The 16,954-nt window shown below is 38.6% G+C and overlaps 3 protein-coding genes across 3 annotated transcripts; 2 read left to right on the top strand and 1 right to left on the bottom strand.

The window, feature by feature from the left end:
• The first annotated feature begins 427 nt into the window (after positions 1-427).
• LOC103324276 (amine oxidase [copper-containing] alpha 2, peroxisomal-like) lies at positions 428-4,101 on the top strand. The gene is made up of 5 exons (XM_089046167.1): positions 428-1,314; positions 2,202-2,586; positions 2,684-2,791; positions 2,987-3,525; positions 3,645-4,101. The coding sequence occupies exons 1-5, from the start codon at positions 536-538 to the stop codon at positions 3,853-3,855; spliced, it is 2,022 nt and encodes a 673-aa protein (XP_088902293.1). The 5' UTR covers positions 428-535; the 3' UTR covers positions 3,856-4,101.
• Positions 4,102-4,267: 166 nt separating this feature from the next.
• AO1 (amine oxidase 1) lies at positions 4,268-7,651 on the bottom strand. Its single transcript, XM_008226329.2, has 4 exons — positions 6,063-7,651; positions 5,840-5,953; positions 4,955-5,499; positions 4,268-4,526 (listed from the first exon to the last, which is right to left on the bottom strand). Exons 1-4 carry the CDS (start codon positions 7,188-7,190, stop codon positions 4,373-4,375), a joined length of 1,941 nt encoding a protein of 646 aa, XP_008224551.2. The 5' UTR covers positions 7,191-7,651; the 3' UTR covers positions 4,268-4,372.
• A 2,942-nt stretch (positions 7,652-10,593) lies between these two features.
• Positions 10,594-13,922, top strand: HSP70T-2 (heat-shock protein 70T-2). The gene is given in 3 exon segments (XM_008226318.2): positions 10,594-10,734; positions 12,063-12,840; positions 12,842-13,922. Coding segments are annotated over 2 exon segments (1,707 nt in total). The 5' UTR covers positions 10,594-10,734; positions 12,063-12,064; the 3' UTR covers positions 13,773-13,922.
• Positions 13,923-16,954: the final 3,032 nt, after the last annotated feature.

Consider the following 16,954-nt stretch of genomic DNA (forward strand, 5'->3'; position numbering starts at 1 on the left):
GTAGATTGTGGGTAAGGCTCGTATTGAGCCAATATTTCAACTACCATACAAAAAGATAAAGGGTTTTAGGCTGGGGAGGACCAAAATTTGTTAATCTCTCAAGCTAAGATAGCTTCCCCAATCAATCCGAAAATTCCAACCTTTCCTTCTTTTTTAGCGCCATATAATTGATGCTCAAGCTTGATTTTTCATATTTTTACCCTAATTTTCTGATTTTGAATTTTGTTTGTTTTCTAAATTTACTTCGTAAGTACAAGCCTATAATTTGTTCTGCATCACAGTCAACAAGTGCAACCCTACTTGATAGACACGCAAACACACAAAACAAGGACGGAAATAAGAAAAGGAGCAGGGTCACACCTTACACGTTAGTTAAGTGAGGGATAAATTAAGGTTAAAGGTTTTGTTTTTAGAAAACAGAGTCTTCAAAAGCTTGATAGTAAACTCGAAGGTACCATCGAGAATTTGTGCTATACTGGCTGATCAAACTCTTATTTAAGGGGACCAAAGATGCAAGGCTTTTCCATCCAATGCCATGGCTCCACTATTGGCACCAACTCTCTTACTAGTCTCCTCCATGTTCATCACTTTCTCACCAGCCTCATGCCTCACTCACCATCATCCCCTAGACTCCCTAACACCATCCGAGTTCACCCATGTCAAAACCATAGTTGAAAAATCATACCCTGTTCAAACCCTAAGCTTCCAATACGTAGGCCTAGATGAACCAGAAAAGTCCACCCTCCTCTCATGGCAATCAAAACCCACCACCACAAAATCCCCTCCTCCTCGCCGCGCCTTGGTCGTTATACGACTCAACAAGCAAACCCTCGAGCTCATAGTCGATATCTCAGCCCGTTCCGTAGTCTCCACCATTAAAGTTGACAACCAACATGGCTACCCTTTGCTAAACGATGAAGAACAATCAGCTGCAAGTGAGCTCCCATTCAATTATGGACCATTTATCCAGTCCATTAAAAAGAGAGGGCTCAATATATCCGAAGTTGTGTGCACCACTTTTTCAGTGGGGTGGTTTGGAGAGGCGAAGACTAAAAGAACAACAAAATTAAATTGTTTTTACAAAGAGGGGAGCGTGAACTTGTATGTGAGGCCAGTGGAGGGAATAACAGTGGTGGTTGATCTGGAAGAGCAGAAAATAGTTGAATATAAGGATAGGTTTGTTGTTCCAGTGCCAAAAGCTGAGGGAACTGAGTACCAAGCGGCCAATCAGAAGCCTCCTTTTGGTCCTAAGCTAAATGGTGCTCCAGTTGTGTCTGCGGAAAAAGGGTTCAAGCTCGACGGAAACACTGTCAGGTTAGTGCTCAAACTTAATTAATTTGTGTTTACATATTTCCAGCAAGTTAAAGACAACTTTGTCTCTTTTTATACTAATAATATATTGCTACGTGGAATATTCTAGCTAAGAGTGTTAGAATCTTTTGATCAAAGGAAAAAAAAAAGAGTGTTAGAATCTAATCCAATTCAATGATTACAAAGTTTAATGGAATTAGATGCGAAATGAATAATAAAGCTAAATATATGGAAGTATTGTGGTTATGAAATGGGAGGGGTTATTTACACTAACATTCTTTAAGGTTTTGATTTTTTTGCACAAAATTCTTGAGATTTTGGAAATTACCTGAACACCCCTTGAAGTTTTAAATTATTTTCACCAAATCCCTTTTGGTTGATTTTTCGTCTAAATATTGATGATTTTAAATATAAAATTTCTCCAAAAGACAAAGTTAGCATTTGAGATTAGACTGCAGATACATTCATTAAGGTAAATTTTGTCATTTGCATAAGTTTTATTTGTCTAATGTAATCACCAATTTATGGACGAAAATAATCAGCTAAAGTGGATTTTGTGAAAACAATTTGAAACTTCAAGAGGTATTCATGTAATTTTTGAAACATCAGAGAGTTATGTGAAAACACCGAAAATCTCAGGATAAATAACTCAAATAAGTGCTAAGTTTTACCCTATCATCAAATGGTTTAGATTATTCATAATTTCGATAGTTACCAATGCTTACAAGACCAAAGAAGCATGAAAACAATTTGAATTGAATTTTCACGAGCTGAATCCGATTCGATTGTGTTGGTTTTTAAAGTTAAATATTCAGTTCAATTTGTCAAAATCTTTGAAAGACGTGTGTATACATGTGTACCAAAATTGATAGTGAATTTGTGATGATCAGATGGGCGAACTGGGCCTTCCATCTCGGATTTGATGTTCGAACCGGTGTAATTATATCTCAGGCATCAATATATGATCTAGAAAAGCACAAATATAGGAGGGTCTTGTACAGAGGCTTTGTGTCAGAGCTGTTCGTGCCATACATGGACCCAACAGAGGAATGGTACTACAAAACCTTCTTTGATTGTGGAGAATTTGGGTTTGGCCTCTCCACTGTGCCACTTCAGCCCTTGACTGATTGCCCAGCCAATGCCCAATTCATGGATGCCTACTATGCTGGCCAAGATGGAACACCTGTCAAGATAGCAAATGCTTATTGTATCTTCGAAAGACATGCAGGCAACATCCTGTGGCGCCACACAGAAGTTACCATCCCAGATATAGAGGTAATTTAGTTGTTATTTTATATTAATTTTTTGTATTTTTTAGATGGGTTTTTAATGTAATTGTGGTTTTGATTAAGAGAGTTCAATGCAATTGCAGATAACAGAGGTCAGGGCAGAGGTGGTAGTGAGAATGGTCTCAACTATAGGCAACTATGACTACATAATTGATTGGGAATTCAAGCCAAGTGGCTCCATTAAAATGGAGGTACATATCAAGATAGGGTTTTATAATGTATATATGAAATGGTTATGTTGATAGATAGTGAATCTCGACCTTTGATCATGTTGATTTTTATCTAGAATGTCTGGTCTCGATTCATAGTCTGACAGTATGAGTCTGACAACGAACATTACCCATTGATACTTATGTTTTGTAATTAACCTTCAACTCCTTAAACAGGTTGGGCTAACAGGTGTGCTAGAAATTGGAGCGGTCACATACACCCACAATGACCAAATACATGAGGAAGTTTATGGTACATTAGTGGCAGATAATAGCATTGCCGTGAACCATGATCACTTCTTGACTTACCATCTTGACCTTGATGTGGATGGTGAAGCCAACTCCTTCGTCAAGAACAAGTTTGTGACAAAACGTGTGACAGACAAGAGCATACCAAGGAAGAGTTACTGGAATATTGTAAGTGAGACAGCCAAAACTGAAGCAGATGCAAGACTTCACCTGGGTTTGACGCCAGCAGACCTGGTTGTAGTAAACCCTAACAAGAAAACCAAACCCGGGAACCCATTTGGCTATCGCCTGGTTCCCGGGTCAGTTGCAGGACCCCTTTTGGTAGAGGATGACTACCCACAAATTCGCGGTGCCTTCACCAAGTACAATGCGTGGATCACACCATACAACAAGTCCGAAAAATGGGCAGGAGGAAAGTATGTTGATCAAAGCAGAGGAGGTGACACTTTAGATGTGTGGAGCCAAAGGTATTAATTGTGTGATTAAAATTTTTTAATACCATGTTGTTTTTTATATACAAGTAATAGTCCAAATTACACTGTTGTTGATTTTTGTTCTGAGTGTTTGGTCATTTTTGTGCGTGCATGAATAGGCAGATTGAGAACAAAGACATAGTGTTGTGGTACACCATTGGGTTTCACCACAATCCTTGCCAAGAGGACTTTCCAATGATGCCAACATTGAGTGGTGGATTTGAGCTCCGTCCAACCAATTTCTTTGAGAGCAGTCCAGTGCTTAAAGTTAGAACAATACCTCATAAGCATGTGAACTGGCCTAATTGCACCACCAAAAACTAGTTGGGTTTTTTGTTTGTGATGAGTATTAATAAGCCGAAAGGGCTCCTCCATAAGTGAGATTTTCTCCCATTCTGTTGTCTAATTCATTGGGCAATTTTGTCACTTAATTTGGGTGTTTTCCATTGCAAACTGAATAATCTATACACATGTGCTACACGCAATCGGCTTATAAGAAGTTGAGTCACTCGCTTCATCGTCAATTGGTTTTGGAGTTGAAACCTCGACTTCCTTCACAAACCACATTTGAAAGAGAAAATTTGACAGCATCCATTGTTGTCACTAACCAGACAAACTTATTATATATACAGTGAACAGAGGCAATCCAATCATCTATACAACAACCAGACAAGCTTATTATATATACAGTGAACAGAGGCAATCCAATCATCTATAAACCACCCTTAATCAATTAAATTAACAATAAGTAATTGCACTTTGGAAGATTACTGTTAAAAGTAATTGTCATAAGAGTTTTCCTTGTAAAAGAATTTAACACGTGTTATGGAGAGCATATTTGTTAGAGTAATGGGTTACTCTCAAAAAAATTTGCAGGGCGGAGCTCGAACCCACCATGAAGTGCGGGCATAGCTGGGAAATCTTCTTGATATGGAATGTGATGAAATCCCACTGTGTACCATACTACTATATCCTTGTTTTCAATTGCTCTGTTCCTGCATGCCATGGAAAAAGTGTTCCCTCTTAAGTCAACTTTCATGCAAAATTAAACTATACAACATCACGGCCACTGATTTCTTATCAGTTGACATATTAACCAACTTATCTCGGCAATTGATATGTTAAATTCTTGTTTGAATGTGTAGTTTAAATTAACAATCTTACAACATAATAGGATACCTCTTAAGAGAACATTATACTAAATTTATAGATCCCATTTCTATTTGGTGAGTCCTATTAAAACTTTAATATCCAATTTCCAAATGAAATTTCAGTTTCTTTACTTGTATTTCAAGAAACCCCAACCATTTTCAATGAAATGTTCAGCTATTTGTACAGAGAACAGAGTTGAGATATATAGGCAATGTTGGCTACCTCTTGCTCATTATCTAAAAGGAGAAAAAAAGCAGCAGCAGAAAGTTACCTCTTGCTCCAAACAGCTAAGCCATCATCTCCATGGCTCCTATCAGCATAGAACCCTCCAGCCCACCTCTCTGACTTATTATAGGCAGTCACCCAAACTTGATACTTAGTATAAGCAGCTCTAATCTGCGGGTAATCATCATCAGCCAGTAGAGAAGTGACCGGCTGTCCAGTGATCAGCCGGTAGCCCACCACATTCCCAAGCCTAGTCATCCTACTTGGGTTCACAATTAACAACTCAGCTGGCTCCAAGCCGAGCCTAATCCTAGCCTCGGCTTCAGTCTTGGCGGTTTCCTTAACCACCCTCCAGTAACTCTTTCTAGGTGATGTGGCGTTAACGGGGTTTGTTCTTGCCGTTTGCAACTTGGACTTGACAAAGGAGTTGTCGTTACCGTCAACGTCAAGGTCTAAGAAGTAGGTGAGGAAGTGGTCGTGGTTAACGGCGACGGTGTTTTCTGAAACTAAAGTTCCGTAAACGCTTTCCGTTATCTGGTCGTTATTTGTGTATGACGTGGCCTTCATCTCCAGCACACCTGTTAATCCCACCTGGCAACAAAGTGGATAATCATAATTAGTTTCCTTTCTCAAATGAAGCAGGGGGAACACTATCTACACTCTCTATTAGCAATTATAGTGATTGAGCTCTGATTGATTCACATTAGATATTAGTGATTGTTCGACATGATATCGAAACTCTAATTTGTTGAGGTTCTAACTCGAAACCAAAAGTTTTTTGGAGAGCATAAACACTTCCCATTAGATTAGTGCTTGTGACTGAAGTGTCGAACTGGCAAGAAATGAGCTTAATTATCTCAAAGTTCCAAGCATCAACAAAAGTGATCAGAGAGAGAGAGAGAGAGAGAGAGAGAGAGAAAAAAAAACTTACCCCAACTTTAATGGTGCCACTTTGCTCAAATTCCCAATCAAGAACATAATCATAGTTACCAACAGTAGCCACCATTCTAACCACCAAAGTCGTCTCCTGCTGCCCACTTCTAATCTACAAAACCAGCCACTTCATATAACACTGCAGGTTTTTTTGTTGTTGCAAGCACACAGATTAATTAGCTTTAAAAAATCAAAAGCTTAAACCTTAAACACTTCCTTACCAATTTTCCAGGAACGTTAATCTCAGTATGTCTCATCGCAACATCACCTGAGAACCTTTCAAAAATGCAAATGGCCCTTTGCACCTTTTGAGGCTTGCCATCAGCCCCAGCCATATAGCCATCTACATATTTTGCATTTTCTGGGCAATCAATCAGTGGCTGCAGACTATCAGCTGATCTCCCAAACCCAAACTCACCCAAGTCCATGAAAGTCTTAAAATACCACTCACTTGTAGGATCCATATATGGCACAAATGTCTCTGACACGTGACCTTTGTATAGCACACTCCTATACTTCTTCTTTCTGCTGTCAAATACAGAAGCTGTTGAGATCACAACTCCTGCTCTAGCATTGAACCCAACATGAAAAACCCAATTTGCCCATTTGACCTTGTGGCCTGAAATGGTGAACCCACTATTGGTTTTGTTGCAAGAAGCAGAATTGGAGTTGCCTTTTGGTGTTTGAAAATCAGTGCCCTCAGCTTTAGGCAAAGGGGCTCTCAGCCTATCAGTGTACATTGTAATCTGCATCAAATCAATGTCCACTAGCATGGTAATTCCCTCAATAGGCCTTGTGAAAACATTGACACTTCCTCCTCTGTAAAAGCATTGAACTTTTACAGCTCTCTTTGTTGTATGCTCCCCATACCAACCAATTGAAAAGGGTAAGCAGGAAACTTCAGATAGATTCAATCCCCTTGTTGAAATTGACCTCTTGAATTTGGGGTGACTGAGAGGCAGTTTACTTACTTGGAAGAGCTCAGTAAAGCTGAGAGGAGGGTAACCATGACCTGTGTAGACATGGTCTGATATGACTGAACCGGTAGCCAGGTCCACAATGAGCTCGTGGGTCTGACCACCGGCTCGAGCCACCACCTTAGCCAGCCGGGGCGGGGTGGACCTCTTTTTTTCACTTGAAGATAGCCACTTGAGAACATCAGATTTCTCTGGCTCTTCAGTGTCAACAAAATGAAAGGTGAGGTTTGGAAGAGATCCAAGGTGAGACTTCTGAACTGTCAGTCTTATTTTGTTGATCTCAGTTGGGTTCAGAGTGTCTAGAGGGTGGGATGCGCTAGCTGAGAAGCAGCACTGTAGGATCAAACTAATGGCTATAAATAGAGCAGTCATGGATTTTTGCTTTGCAAATTCCTAAAGGAATCAATTTGGGTAGAGGTGGTTCTAGGTAGCTAACTGTTCTGTTTGGCATTATACAACAGAAAACAAGCAAAAATTTATAGAATCTCTGGTCCAAATTTGCATAATAATAAAGAGGGACTGCCCTGACTTTAATGGGACAACTCACATTGTCTTGGCCTTTAATTTTGCAGGCTCGCCCTTGCTTTGAGTCTTTGCCTTGCACTGAGAGCAAGCATATTTAATTGGCTTTGCTTTGCTTTGCTTTCGAGTCTTTGATAATGAAGTGAAGGGCACTATCATCATTTTACACACCTGTATTTGCAACTACTTGCTCTTAAACAAGCCACATGTTACAAGATTCTTTTTTTTTTGGACGAAAATGTTACAAGATTCAATAATAATTATATGTCAACGACTAATAAAAGATTGAACCATAAATGCTATCAGCTGTTTACTTCAATACTTGAAACCATATTAAATACATTCATAAATATCTTTTCACTGACTTTAGTAGTATGGTCACGTGAACGTGATACATCTTGTATACATATGATAATATAAGTGGATATTTATTAATATTATTCTCTAAAAGGGAAAAAAATAAACCATGTTGTGCACCATATTATAACATGTGTACAAGATGTACCACGTAGCTATATAACTGTAGTATTCTACAATTTCTCCGATGCATTGGTATAGACATTTAAATCCGACTTCAAGGAGAGTTATTTATGAGGATTGCTGGCCAAAAGAACCAGGAAGCAGTATGTCATGTGGGCCTGTGGTTGTTTTTAATTCCTGCCGACAAATATGCAGCAGGTGGAGCCTATAATGCCCAATGAGCTATATTTTGAGAATTCTTACAGCATAGCCCAAACTACACATGGATGCCTTCAATTCAATGGCCTACTTTAAAAATTTCTCAGCCTCTCCCAATTTTTTTTGGGGGTACTTTTCTCGGATTGAGAGCAAAAAGATTGATTGAGTTGTACTCAATAAGACCATGTTGGGATGCATGATTCAAAATCAACCTTGCTCATGAGTCTGCAACTGTAGTCCCCTACTTGTTACTCAACACTCGTGGAATTTCACTTAAAAAATAAAAATAAATACAATGACTTTTCTTCAAAGGAGTACCTAAGCTCCCCTTCATGCAGAAATTAGGAAATAGTACAAGGAGGTTAAAAAGAGTGAAAGTGAAATACTTGGATGTTTCATTTTCCTTCGAGCAGATGCAGAAATTTAGTACTCCATTTTCCTTCGAGCAGAATTTCTCCCTGGGACAATGTTGAAGGTGGATGCGCAATTTGACCTCTTCGCATATTGGGGCCGGATAGGATTGCTTTCAAAGAAATTGGTTGGCCGGAGCTCAAACTGGTTGCTAATTGTTGGCAACATGGGAAAATCTTCTTGGTAAGGCACATGGTGTACCACAACACAATGTCCTTGTTTTCTATGTCCCTATTCCTGCATCAATCACATTACTTAGAAACCATGGTCAATGGTAAAACTTAATCCATTGCTAAAAATTTAAAACACACCCAAAATGTTGATAATGTTTAAATGTGTCTGTCTAGCTTAATCCATTGCTAAAAATAATGATGCAGCTTTGGATGCAGGTTAATTAGTTAGTACCTGCTGCTCCATGTGGCCAAGGGCTCATCCTCTCTTCTTCGACCCCAAAATGTGGTTGCTGTTCGTGGGTAGAGATGATGAAGAGTGAAATGGGGAAGAGAAGAAAGGAGAGGAATTTGGAGGAGGAGGAGCTTATAGGCAAGGCGGCTCTGGCTATGACTTCTGGGAAAGGGACCAATGGGTTCATTTACTTTTCAATTGTTTCCTTTAGGGATACTTGGTTCAGAAATACCCCACCGGTGTACATCTTCCTTGTATTATTTTCTGACTTATTCATCGGAGAGTTATTGGTCAACACTACACCGATGTTCATCCAATTATTGTTCTTGTTTTGCAGGGAATCTTGAAAAAACATATCAAAGTAGAGCGTTGATCTTCCATAAATCCACCTAGGAGGAAAATTGCTACCACAGTTCCAACACCACACCAACATTTTCTGAGGTTTTGAAATGATATTCTTGATTAGGATAGTTTGTTAGGGCAAAAGTCGGTTCCTTTTACATTAAAATTCAAACTTTCCATTTGATGAATGAGGAATAGCAACCTTCTCTCTAACCTTCTCTTTTGGACCTTCTCCCTTCTCCTCATGTGTCATTACACTTAAAACAATGTCAAATGCATCACACAAGTTAGTTTTTGTTTTCCAAGTTTACCCTTTTAAAATGTATTGGCTTTTATATTTCCTTCAATTTATTCAAATTTTGACAACTTAGCACATTATTAAAAATTAAATAATAATAAATAAAAAAAGAAAAACGTCATTTTTTTTCTTTAAAAATTAAGTTTGTTTCAAGATGTTGTTATCATCTTTATTTTGTTTTTAACAAAACACACGTTCTCTTCGGGAAAAATAAAAACTTTAGTTTTTATTTTCTTATTTAATTTTTTTTAACAAGGTGGTAAGAAAGTTGTAAAAAAAAATTAGCTTGTTATTAAAAAAAATTAATAGATTTAATAAGGGTAAACTTGGAAAACAAAAACTAGTTTGTATGATAAATTAATGACATTGTTTTAAGTGTAAGAAAATTGACACTTGTCATGAGAAGAAGAGAAAAGGTTCAAAAGAGAAGGTTAGAGAAAAGGTTTCCCCTTGATGAATTATGGGTTTTATTTAAAAACAAATAAAAAAAACAAAAGAATTATGAGATGTCAAATTCGTCGTAATTTATAACCAAATTCTAGTGAAAAAAGGCATTGATTTGCGGACAAGTGGTTTTGGTGCAAACTCCTATGACACTGTAATAGTATGTATGTGAAAACACCTCTCTCGTGTAATTTATTAGACTATCATTTGTACTAAAAAATAACTTCGTCGTAACTTAAAAAAATAAAATAAAATAAATTGAGGGATTATCTCCAGGCTTGGGCTCAAAAGCCGAGCCCAAGATCGATAGGCATTCCAGTCCAGTCCATGTATTCTGGCGGTAGTTACGGTCTGGATCCTTCTAGCGAGCACCGAAAGCAAATCTTGCACCCTACACTGCAGTTTTGGTGTAAGCTGTGGGCTTTGATCACTCATGGCACAAATCGAATGGCCTTTGAAAATCAATGATCATCATACTATCGATCAATAATCATAAGAGCATAAAACGGACAATTAATTGAAAGGAAAAATAATAATTTGTAAATGGTGGCTTCAGAGCTTAAGGTGCGAGTGCTCACATTCTAAACTTTCCAGTAAATAAAATTTAAATAAAAAAAGAAAAAGGCAAAAAGGTGATTGCTGCCACCTTTCAATCTAGGAAGCTCTAGAAGTTGGGCACCGTTGTATTAAGAAGATGCTCAACTCTCTCTCGTTCTTTATAGACCGAAGCGGGCCTTCGTCTTCTTCTTGTGTTGTATCTTTTCTCCCCTGTTTGTGCTCTAAGCTCTCATTGGTGCTCTGCTCTCTTACTCAACTGTAAGTGTCTCCTCATTTCCTTTACATAACATTTTGCGTTTATTTTATGTATTTGTTTATTTTTCGGTTATGTTATGCTAGCTGCTTATGCATAGAGTAGAGCTTCAAAAATCTCTGTGTCTCGGCAAAATTATGAATGCATGCGCTGCTTTATTGCTTCAGTCATTACTGTTTTCTGAGTTATTTTTTATTGGTACCCAAGAGCTAGTTCTTGCTTTCTGGAAATGCAAAGGGGTCGTGTCTCTGTTTTGGAGCGTTATCTTTTGTTCTGAGTTCGAGCTTTCTTGTCAAGCTCTTCTTCACACATTTCTTTGCATTTTTCAAAGTTTTCAATTTTCTGACATATTTGTATTTTGGGATTTGATAATTGATGCTCTGTCTTGATATTATATATTCAATTTCAAGTCAAATATGTGGGGTTCTGGTCTCTTGTATCTCTACCAACAAATATGCAATGGGCTAATGGCTAAAATACCTGATAGGTGTTTGTGTGAAGGCGTGAATGAACTATATTTTGCCAATTCTTTCTGTATGGTTTGAGGGTTTAGTGGTTTTTAAGGGAGTGGATTGAACATGGCCTTGGTTTTTTTTAAAACAAGTACCAATAAGGAATTATCTTAACAAATCCTCAAATTGCAAAAGAGAATCATTTTCGTTGTGCCAGCTTGTAAGTAAACAATATGTAGAATACTAATTTAGGAAGACACAGGGTGGTATCATACATGAAACCTTGGGATTCATAGGAGTTGCTTGGGATAACTAGTTCTTGGGTGATTTGGCAGCACAATCTGGGGGAAGTGGAACTCGTATTGAAATTTTGAAATGGTACGTACCAAACAAAATTTGTGTAACTCTGAAGGATTATTAAGTTTCAGCCCCAATCCATATTTTGGAACAAAAAATGCTGTGTTGAGTCCCATTTGCTGTTTTTCTGTTACACTGTAGTCTCTGTACACAATCTGTTGTATGGTGCTTCTGATGACGAGCACAAGAAATTCAGTATTTGTTTTTTTGCATACCACTTTTGCTAAGGGTCATGGTACATATTATAATCGAGGAGATTTTTTGTGAGTTCTGGTTACCTTCCTCTACTGCATGTATTTGGGTTCCGTTGTTATGTGGTTGATCCCAAAAAGTACGTTGTGATAGGGAGGTCATATAACCAACACATACAAATGTTTCTCCTCTTGTAGACAGACTTTTAAAATGAATGTTGTAACACTTTTGCCTACTCTTTCCTTTTTTTCTCTCTGAGTCTCCTCTTCTGCTCTCTTCTATTCTAATGATTTTGTGCACATCTTCATCCTTTTGCATCTTTTGTAATGCAGGAATGGCTGAGCCAGCGTACACCGTGGCATCCGATAGTGAAACTACTGGAGAGGAAAAATCGTCAGCCACTTTTTCTGAAACTGCAATTGGAATTGACATTGGCACTTCACAGTGCAGTGTTGCGGTCTGGAATGGCTCCCAGGTTGAGCTCCTTAAGAATACTAGAAACCAGAAGATGATGCGTTCATATGTCACATTCAAGGATGAGAACCCATCAGGGGGAGTAAGCAGTCAACTCGAGAATGAGCAGGACGTGTTATCCGGAGCTGCAATCTTCAACATGAAACGCTTAATTGGCAGAGTTGATACTGATCCAGTTGTCCACTCAAGCAAGAGCCTACCGTTTTTAGTACAAACATTGGGCATTGGGGTGCGCCCATTAATTGCAGCCTTGGTCAACAATGTGTGGAGGTCCACCACTCCTGAAGAAGTAGTGGCAATATTTTTGGTGGAACTCAAGGCAATGGCAGAAATCCGGTTGAAACGGCCCATAAAAAATGTTGTCCTGACCATTCCAGCTTCATTCAGCCGATTCCAGCTGACTCGTATTGAAAGAGCTTGTGCCATGGCTGGTCTTCATGTACTCAGGCTGATGCCTGAACCAACTGCTGTTGCGTTGTTATATGCTCAACAGAATGCATCTCAGAACTCAAATACTGGATCGGAGAAGATTGCTCTAATCTTCAATATGGGTGCTGGATACTGTGATGTAGCTGTAACTGCTACGGCTGGAGGAGTTTCTCAAATAAAAGCCTTAGCAGGATCTGCCATTGGAGGAAGACTTGCTTCAGAATATGATGCGTCATCTGTTGCCAGATTCCGAGAGTCTTTTAACTAGTTGTAGACTTGATGATATAAAGTCTGTGGGCTTACTTCGAGTTGCAACCCAAGAGGCAATACACAGTCTCTCCTCCCAAACTAATGTTCAAGTTGATGTTGACTTGGGAAATGGAACAAAAATATGTAAGGTTGTGGATCGCGGGGAATTTGAGGAAGTTAACCAAGATGTGTTTGATAAGTGTGCGAGCCTCATAATCCAGTGCTTGCACGATGCAAAGGTTGATACTGAGGATGTGAGCGATGTAATAGTTGTTGGTGGATGTTCGTATATTCCAAAGATAAAAAGCCTTGTCATGAGCACATGCAAAAAGCAGGAGCTTTACAAAGGAATGAACCCATTGGAAGCTGCTGTCTCTGGAGCAGCACTAGAAGGAGCGGTGGCATCAGGTCTTAGTGATCCCTTTGGAAGTTTGGACTTGCTAACCATTCAAGCCACTCCTTTGGCCATTGGTATTCGAGCTGATGGAAACAACTTTGTGCCCATCATACCTAGAAGCACCACAATGCCAGCACAAAAAGATCTGATTTTCACAACCGCCCATGATAATCAAGCTGAAGCACTGATAATTGTGTATGAAGGAGAGGGGAAGAAGGTGGAAGAAAATCATTTGCTGGGCTATTTCAAGATCACGGGAATTCCGCTGGCCCCCAAAGGAGTTCCAGAAATAAGAGTAATACTGGACATTGATGCTTCAAGCGTGCTGCGAGTTTTGGCTGGGGTCTTAATGCCAGGATCTCATCAACCAGTAAATCCAGTCATGGGAGTGAGGATGCCGACAGTTGATGACGGTCACGGCTGGTGTGCTGAAGCCCTAAACAGAGCTTATGGTTCTACTCTAGACTTGGTAACAGTGCAGAGGAAGATATAGTCACCACTTAACAGGTATGCACAGAATCAAAGTATAGTACCAACAGTTGAAATGTAAGGATAAGACTGTTTGCATACTTTATGGCGTGTGGATTGGGTGTAATAAGCTGGTTCTGTTTCAGTGGTGTATTGCATGTTAGCTGTGTTTTGAGTCTTGCTGCTTCACTGTCTCTTATTTTCTAATTAATCTGCCTTGAATTAAAATCACAAAAATGAAGTTTATCATTGAAATAAAAATTGGTTGATCTTCTACATGTTGCGTGTCCCATTTGAAAGATATGTTGCGTATGCAGAATATACAACTTGTAATTGTCCTGATAACGAATATGATGACTGAATTAGTATTCAACAAAAAGAATATTCTGAAAAAGAAAAGAAGAAAAAAACACATATATAGTAGAACTCTTAGATTCTTGCGTAATAGAATAAACTCCAAACCCCAAAGGTGATGCTTAATTCACAAATTTCAAATATTTGCATCAAATTTGCAAGGAAATGAGATTCAAAAGAAGTTGCAGAGCAAAATCAACTTGTAATAGTCCTGCAAAGCAAATTCGAGAGGAATAGCAAATGTTGTACTAAAGAACGTTAAAATTTCAGTAAAATTTTACAATGCGAAAGTTGCCATATGGATTGATTTCCGTTGGACCTGGGATTGCTTCTTTACCTTCAGGATTGTTACAAGACTGGACTGTTAAGAAATTTAAGTAAGAAAAAAGGACCGTTTCCCCTCTTAATCCCTCCGCAAAATGACTACATCAGATAAATCTTCGAACGAGTGAAGATGAAATCCCTCCGCAAAATTTGTGATGTTGCGTGACTGATCACGTAATGAAAGCACACGATCGACAAACGTTATAATTCTTTCAGGTGAATTCAACTGTTGACGTGAAAACAAATCGTCGCCATCGTCCAAGTCTAGATTGGGCAAACCAGTCCATAATAAATTGCTCCATCTTTGAGACAAAACAGTGGCCTACACAGCATACAACGTTGGAAGGAACGAAAGTACGAGACAAAGAATCTCGTCTGGCAAACTACTAACTAATTCTATCTTCATCAACTCCCTCAAGAAGGCGTTCTTGTCTGGAATCCATTGGTCCGCTCTTGTATACTTTTGTTTTGTTTGTTGGATTTCATTGTACGGATAAAGAAAATTCAGTGTTACAAACTGCATATGACAACTCTATCCGCATCCATCCCAAACATTCCCAAAAACAAATGAAAGACATAAGGTAAAACCGGCTTATTAATTTCACAAATCTTTGATTTGAAGCCTATAATATATAAGGTAAAACCGGCTTAATGACAAGAGGATCATGGAGGTAAAACTGGCTTAGCCATCACTGTTTTTGTGCATATCTATCCAAAAGATTCACAAATACAAAGTGATGATCAAAGTCAGCAATAAGGAGAATAAAATCCAAACTCCATAGATGATGCTCTACAATTTTAGTCTTTTAACTCGGGCTAGGGTCTTAATGCCAAGGCCTCATCAACCGGTAGATCCAGTCATGGGAGTGAGAGGATGTCGACGGTTGAAGACGGTCACAGTTGGTGTGCTGAAGCCCTACCCACAACTTATGGTTCTACTCGAAATTTTTTGGGCAATAAACTTGTCTTTCAAATGAGAGACGCAGCATGTAGAAGATGGACCAAATTTTAGATCAATACTAAACTTTATTTTTGTGATTTTGGTATATTAATTAGACAACGAGAGGCAGAGAAACAAGAAGACTCAAACACAACTAACATGCAATACACCACTAAAAACAGAACCAGCTTATTACATCCAATCCACACACTATAAAGTATGCATACAGAGTGTCGCGCTTACATTTCAACAGTTGATAGGTCTATAAGAAATAGAACACACTTTCAAACTCAGAAAGAATAGAAAGAACTTCAAATTCAAAGATTGATGATGCTTGAACAATAACTTGGAGAGATCCTTGAACTCCTTTGATGTGAAACTGAGACCTGCATTGCATCTCATAGAACTTCAACATGACAACTCTCTGAACCACATTCAAACATTGAAATTCCCATGCATATCTCCTCTTTTGGGCGGGGAGAAGTGACAACACCAGTAGCAGTCATAGTATAAACAGTCATTTTATTCATAACCAAACTGAACTTCAAACAAATAACAAATACTTAGTCGCATACATCTCATCACGTTTTCCTGGGAACCTTTTCATGGAGATATTATCCTAATGTGTGAAGACAAACAAGGAGGCACAAATGCCAGTGGATGGAAGGGGTTGTTTTCTCTGTTCAACATACGATGATCAAGGTCTAGGATAAGAGATTCTAGATTAGGCGATTGGTTCAGATACTCTATGAGCAATGTCCAGTAAAAGGAATGAATGATTAGAATGGGCTAATAGCTGGAAATAATTGAAATGGGAGGTATTGAAAAATTTAAATTATCATTTTCCAATATTGCTTGTATAAATAAAATAATTGAAGAAATAACTCTAGTCCCAATGGGCAAAAGTGGTATTTTGGCCTTCAACCCTGAAATTGTGTATTTAAAGCTGCGCGGCTATACTCTTTAAATATATTACGAAGCTTGCACTCGTAGAGGTCAGAGCCTTTCTTCTCATGTTTTTTTGTTTTGTTTTTTGTTTTGTTTGTATTTTAGCCCTTAACCCTAAAACCCTAAAATAATATGAAAAAATTGTATATTAAAAGAGTATAGCCGGCTAAAATAATATGACAAAATTGTATATTAAAAGAGTATAGCCGATCGGCTATACTCTTTAAACATATTTGAGATGAGCACGAAGCTTGCACTCACAGAGGATAGAACTTGCTCTCACAGTCACTGCTTCGTCCTTTGGGTTCTCCACTGGACTGCCCGCCAAGCCGCCTAGAGACCGATTAGCGACCGCCTAGCCGCCTAGTGCCCGCCTAGCACACGTTCTTGAAGGTTTCAACAACACTTCACAAGATGCACATTCTTGAAGGTAATATTGGATAAACTTATATATTTCTGTTTCTCATGTTCAACTCCTTGTTACTTCATGTGTGCAGCATCAAATGGAAGACGTCTTTCTACTCTTGGATGGAGGTTCACCAATATTTGAAGGTTATATAGAGAGAGGGGAAAGAGATTGGTTGAAGGTATGGAAAACTTTGTGCTACGAATATGTGATTGGCTACTTAATAAATTAAGGG

Source organism: Prunus mume, linkage group LG2, assembly GCF_029339155.1.
Source record: "Prunus mume cultivar Tortuosa linkage group LG2, ASM2933915v1, whole genome shotgun sequence".
Classification (NCBI taxonomy): domain Eukaryota; kingdom Viridiplantae; phylum Streptophyta; class Magnoliopsida; order Rosales; family Rosaceae; genus Prunus; species Prunus mume.

Bases quoted from the DNA above. Each gene is read 5' to 3' on its own strand.
- LOC103324276 (XM_089046167.1), top strand. From the start codon at position 536: ATGGCTCCACTATTGGCACCAACTCTCTTACTAGTCTCCTCCATGTTC. The intron at 2,792-2,986 runs GTACATATCAAG...CTCCTTAAACAG, and splicing joins GTGGCTCCATTAAAATGGAG to GTTGGGCTAACAGGTGTGCT. The intron at 3,526-3,644 runs GTATTAATTGTG...TTGTGCGTGCAT, and splicing joins TTAGATGTGTGGAGCCAAAG to GAATAGGCAGATTGAGAACA.
- AO1 (XM_008226329.2), bottom strand. From the start codon at position 7,190: ATGACTGCTCTATTTATAGCCATTAGTTTGATCCTACAGTGCTGCTTC. The intron at 5,954-6,062 runs GTAAGGAAGTGT...CTGGTTTTGTAG, and splicing joins TTAACGTTCCTGGAAAATTG to ATTAGAAGTGGGCAGCAGGA. The intron at 4,527-4,954 runs GTAACTTTCTGC...CATGGCATGCAG, and splicing joins TTAGCTGTTTGGAGCAAGAG to GAACAGAGCAATTGAAAACA.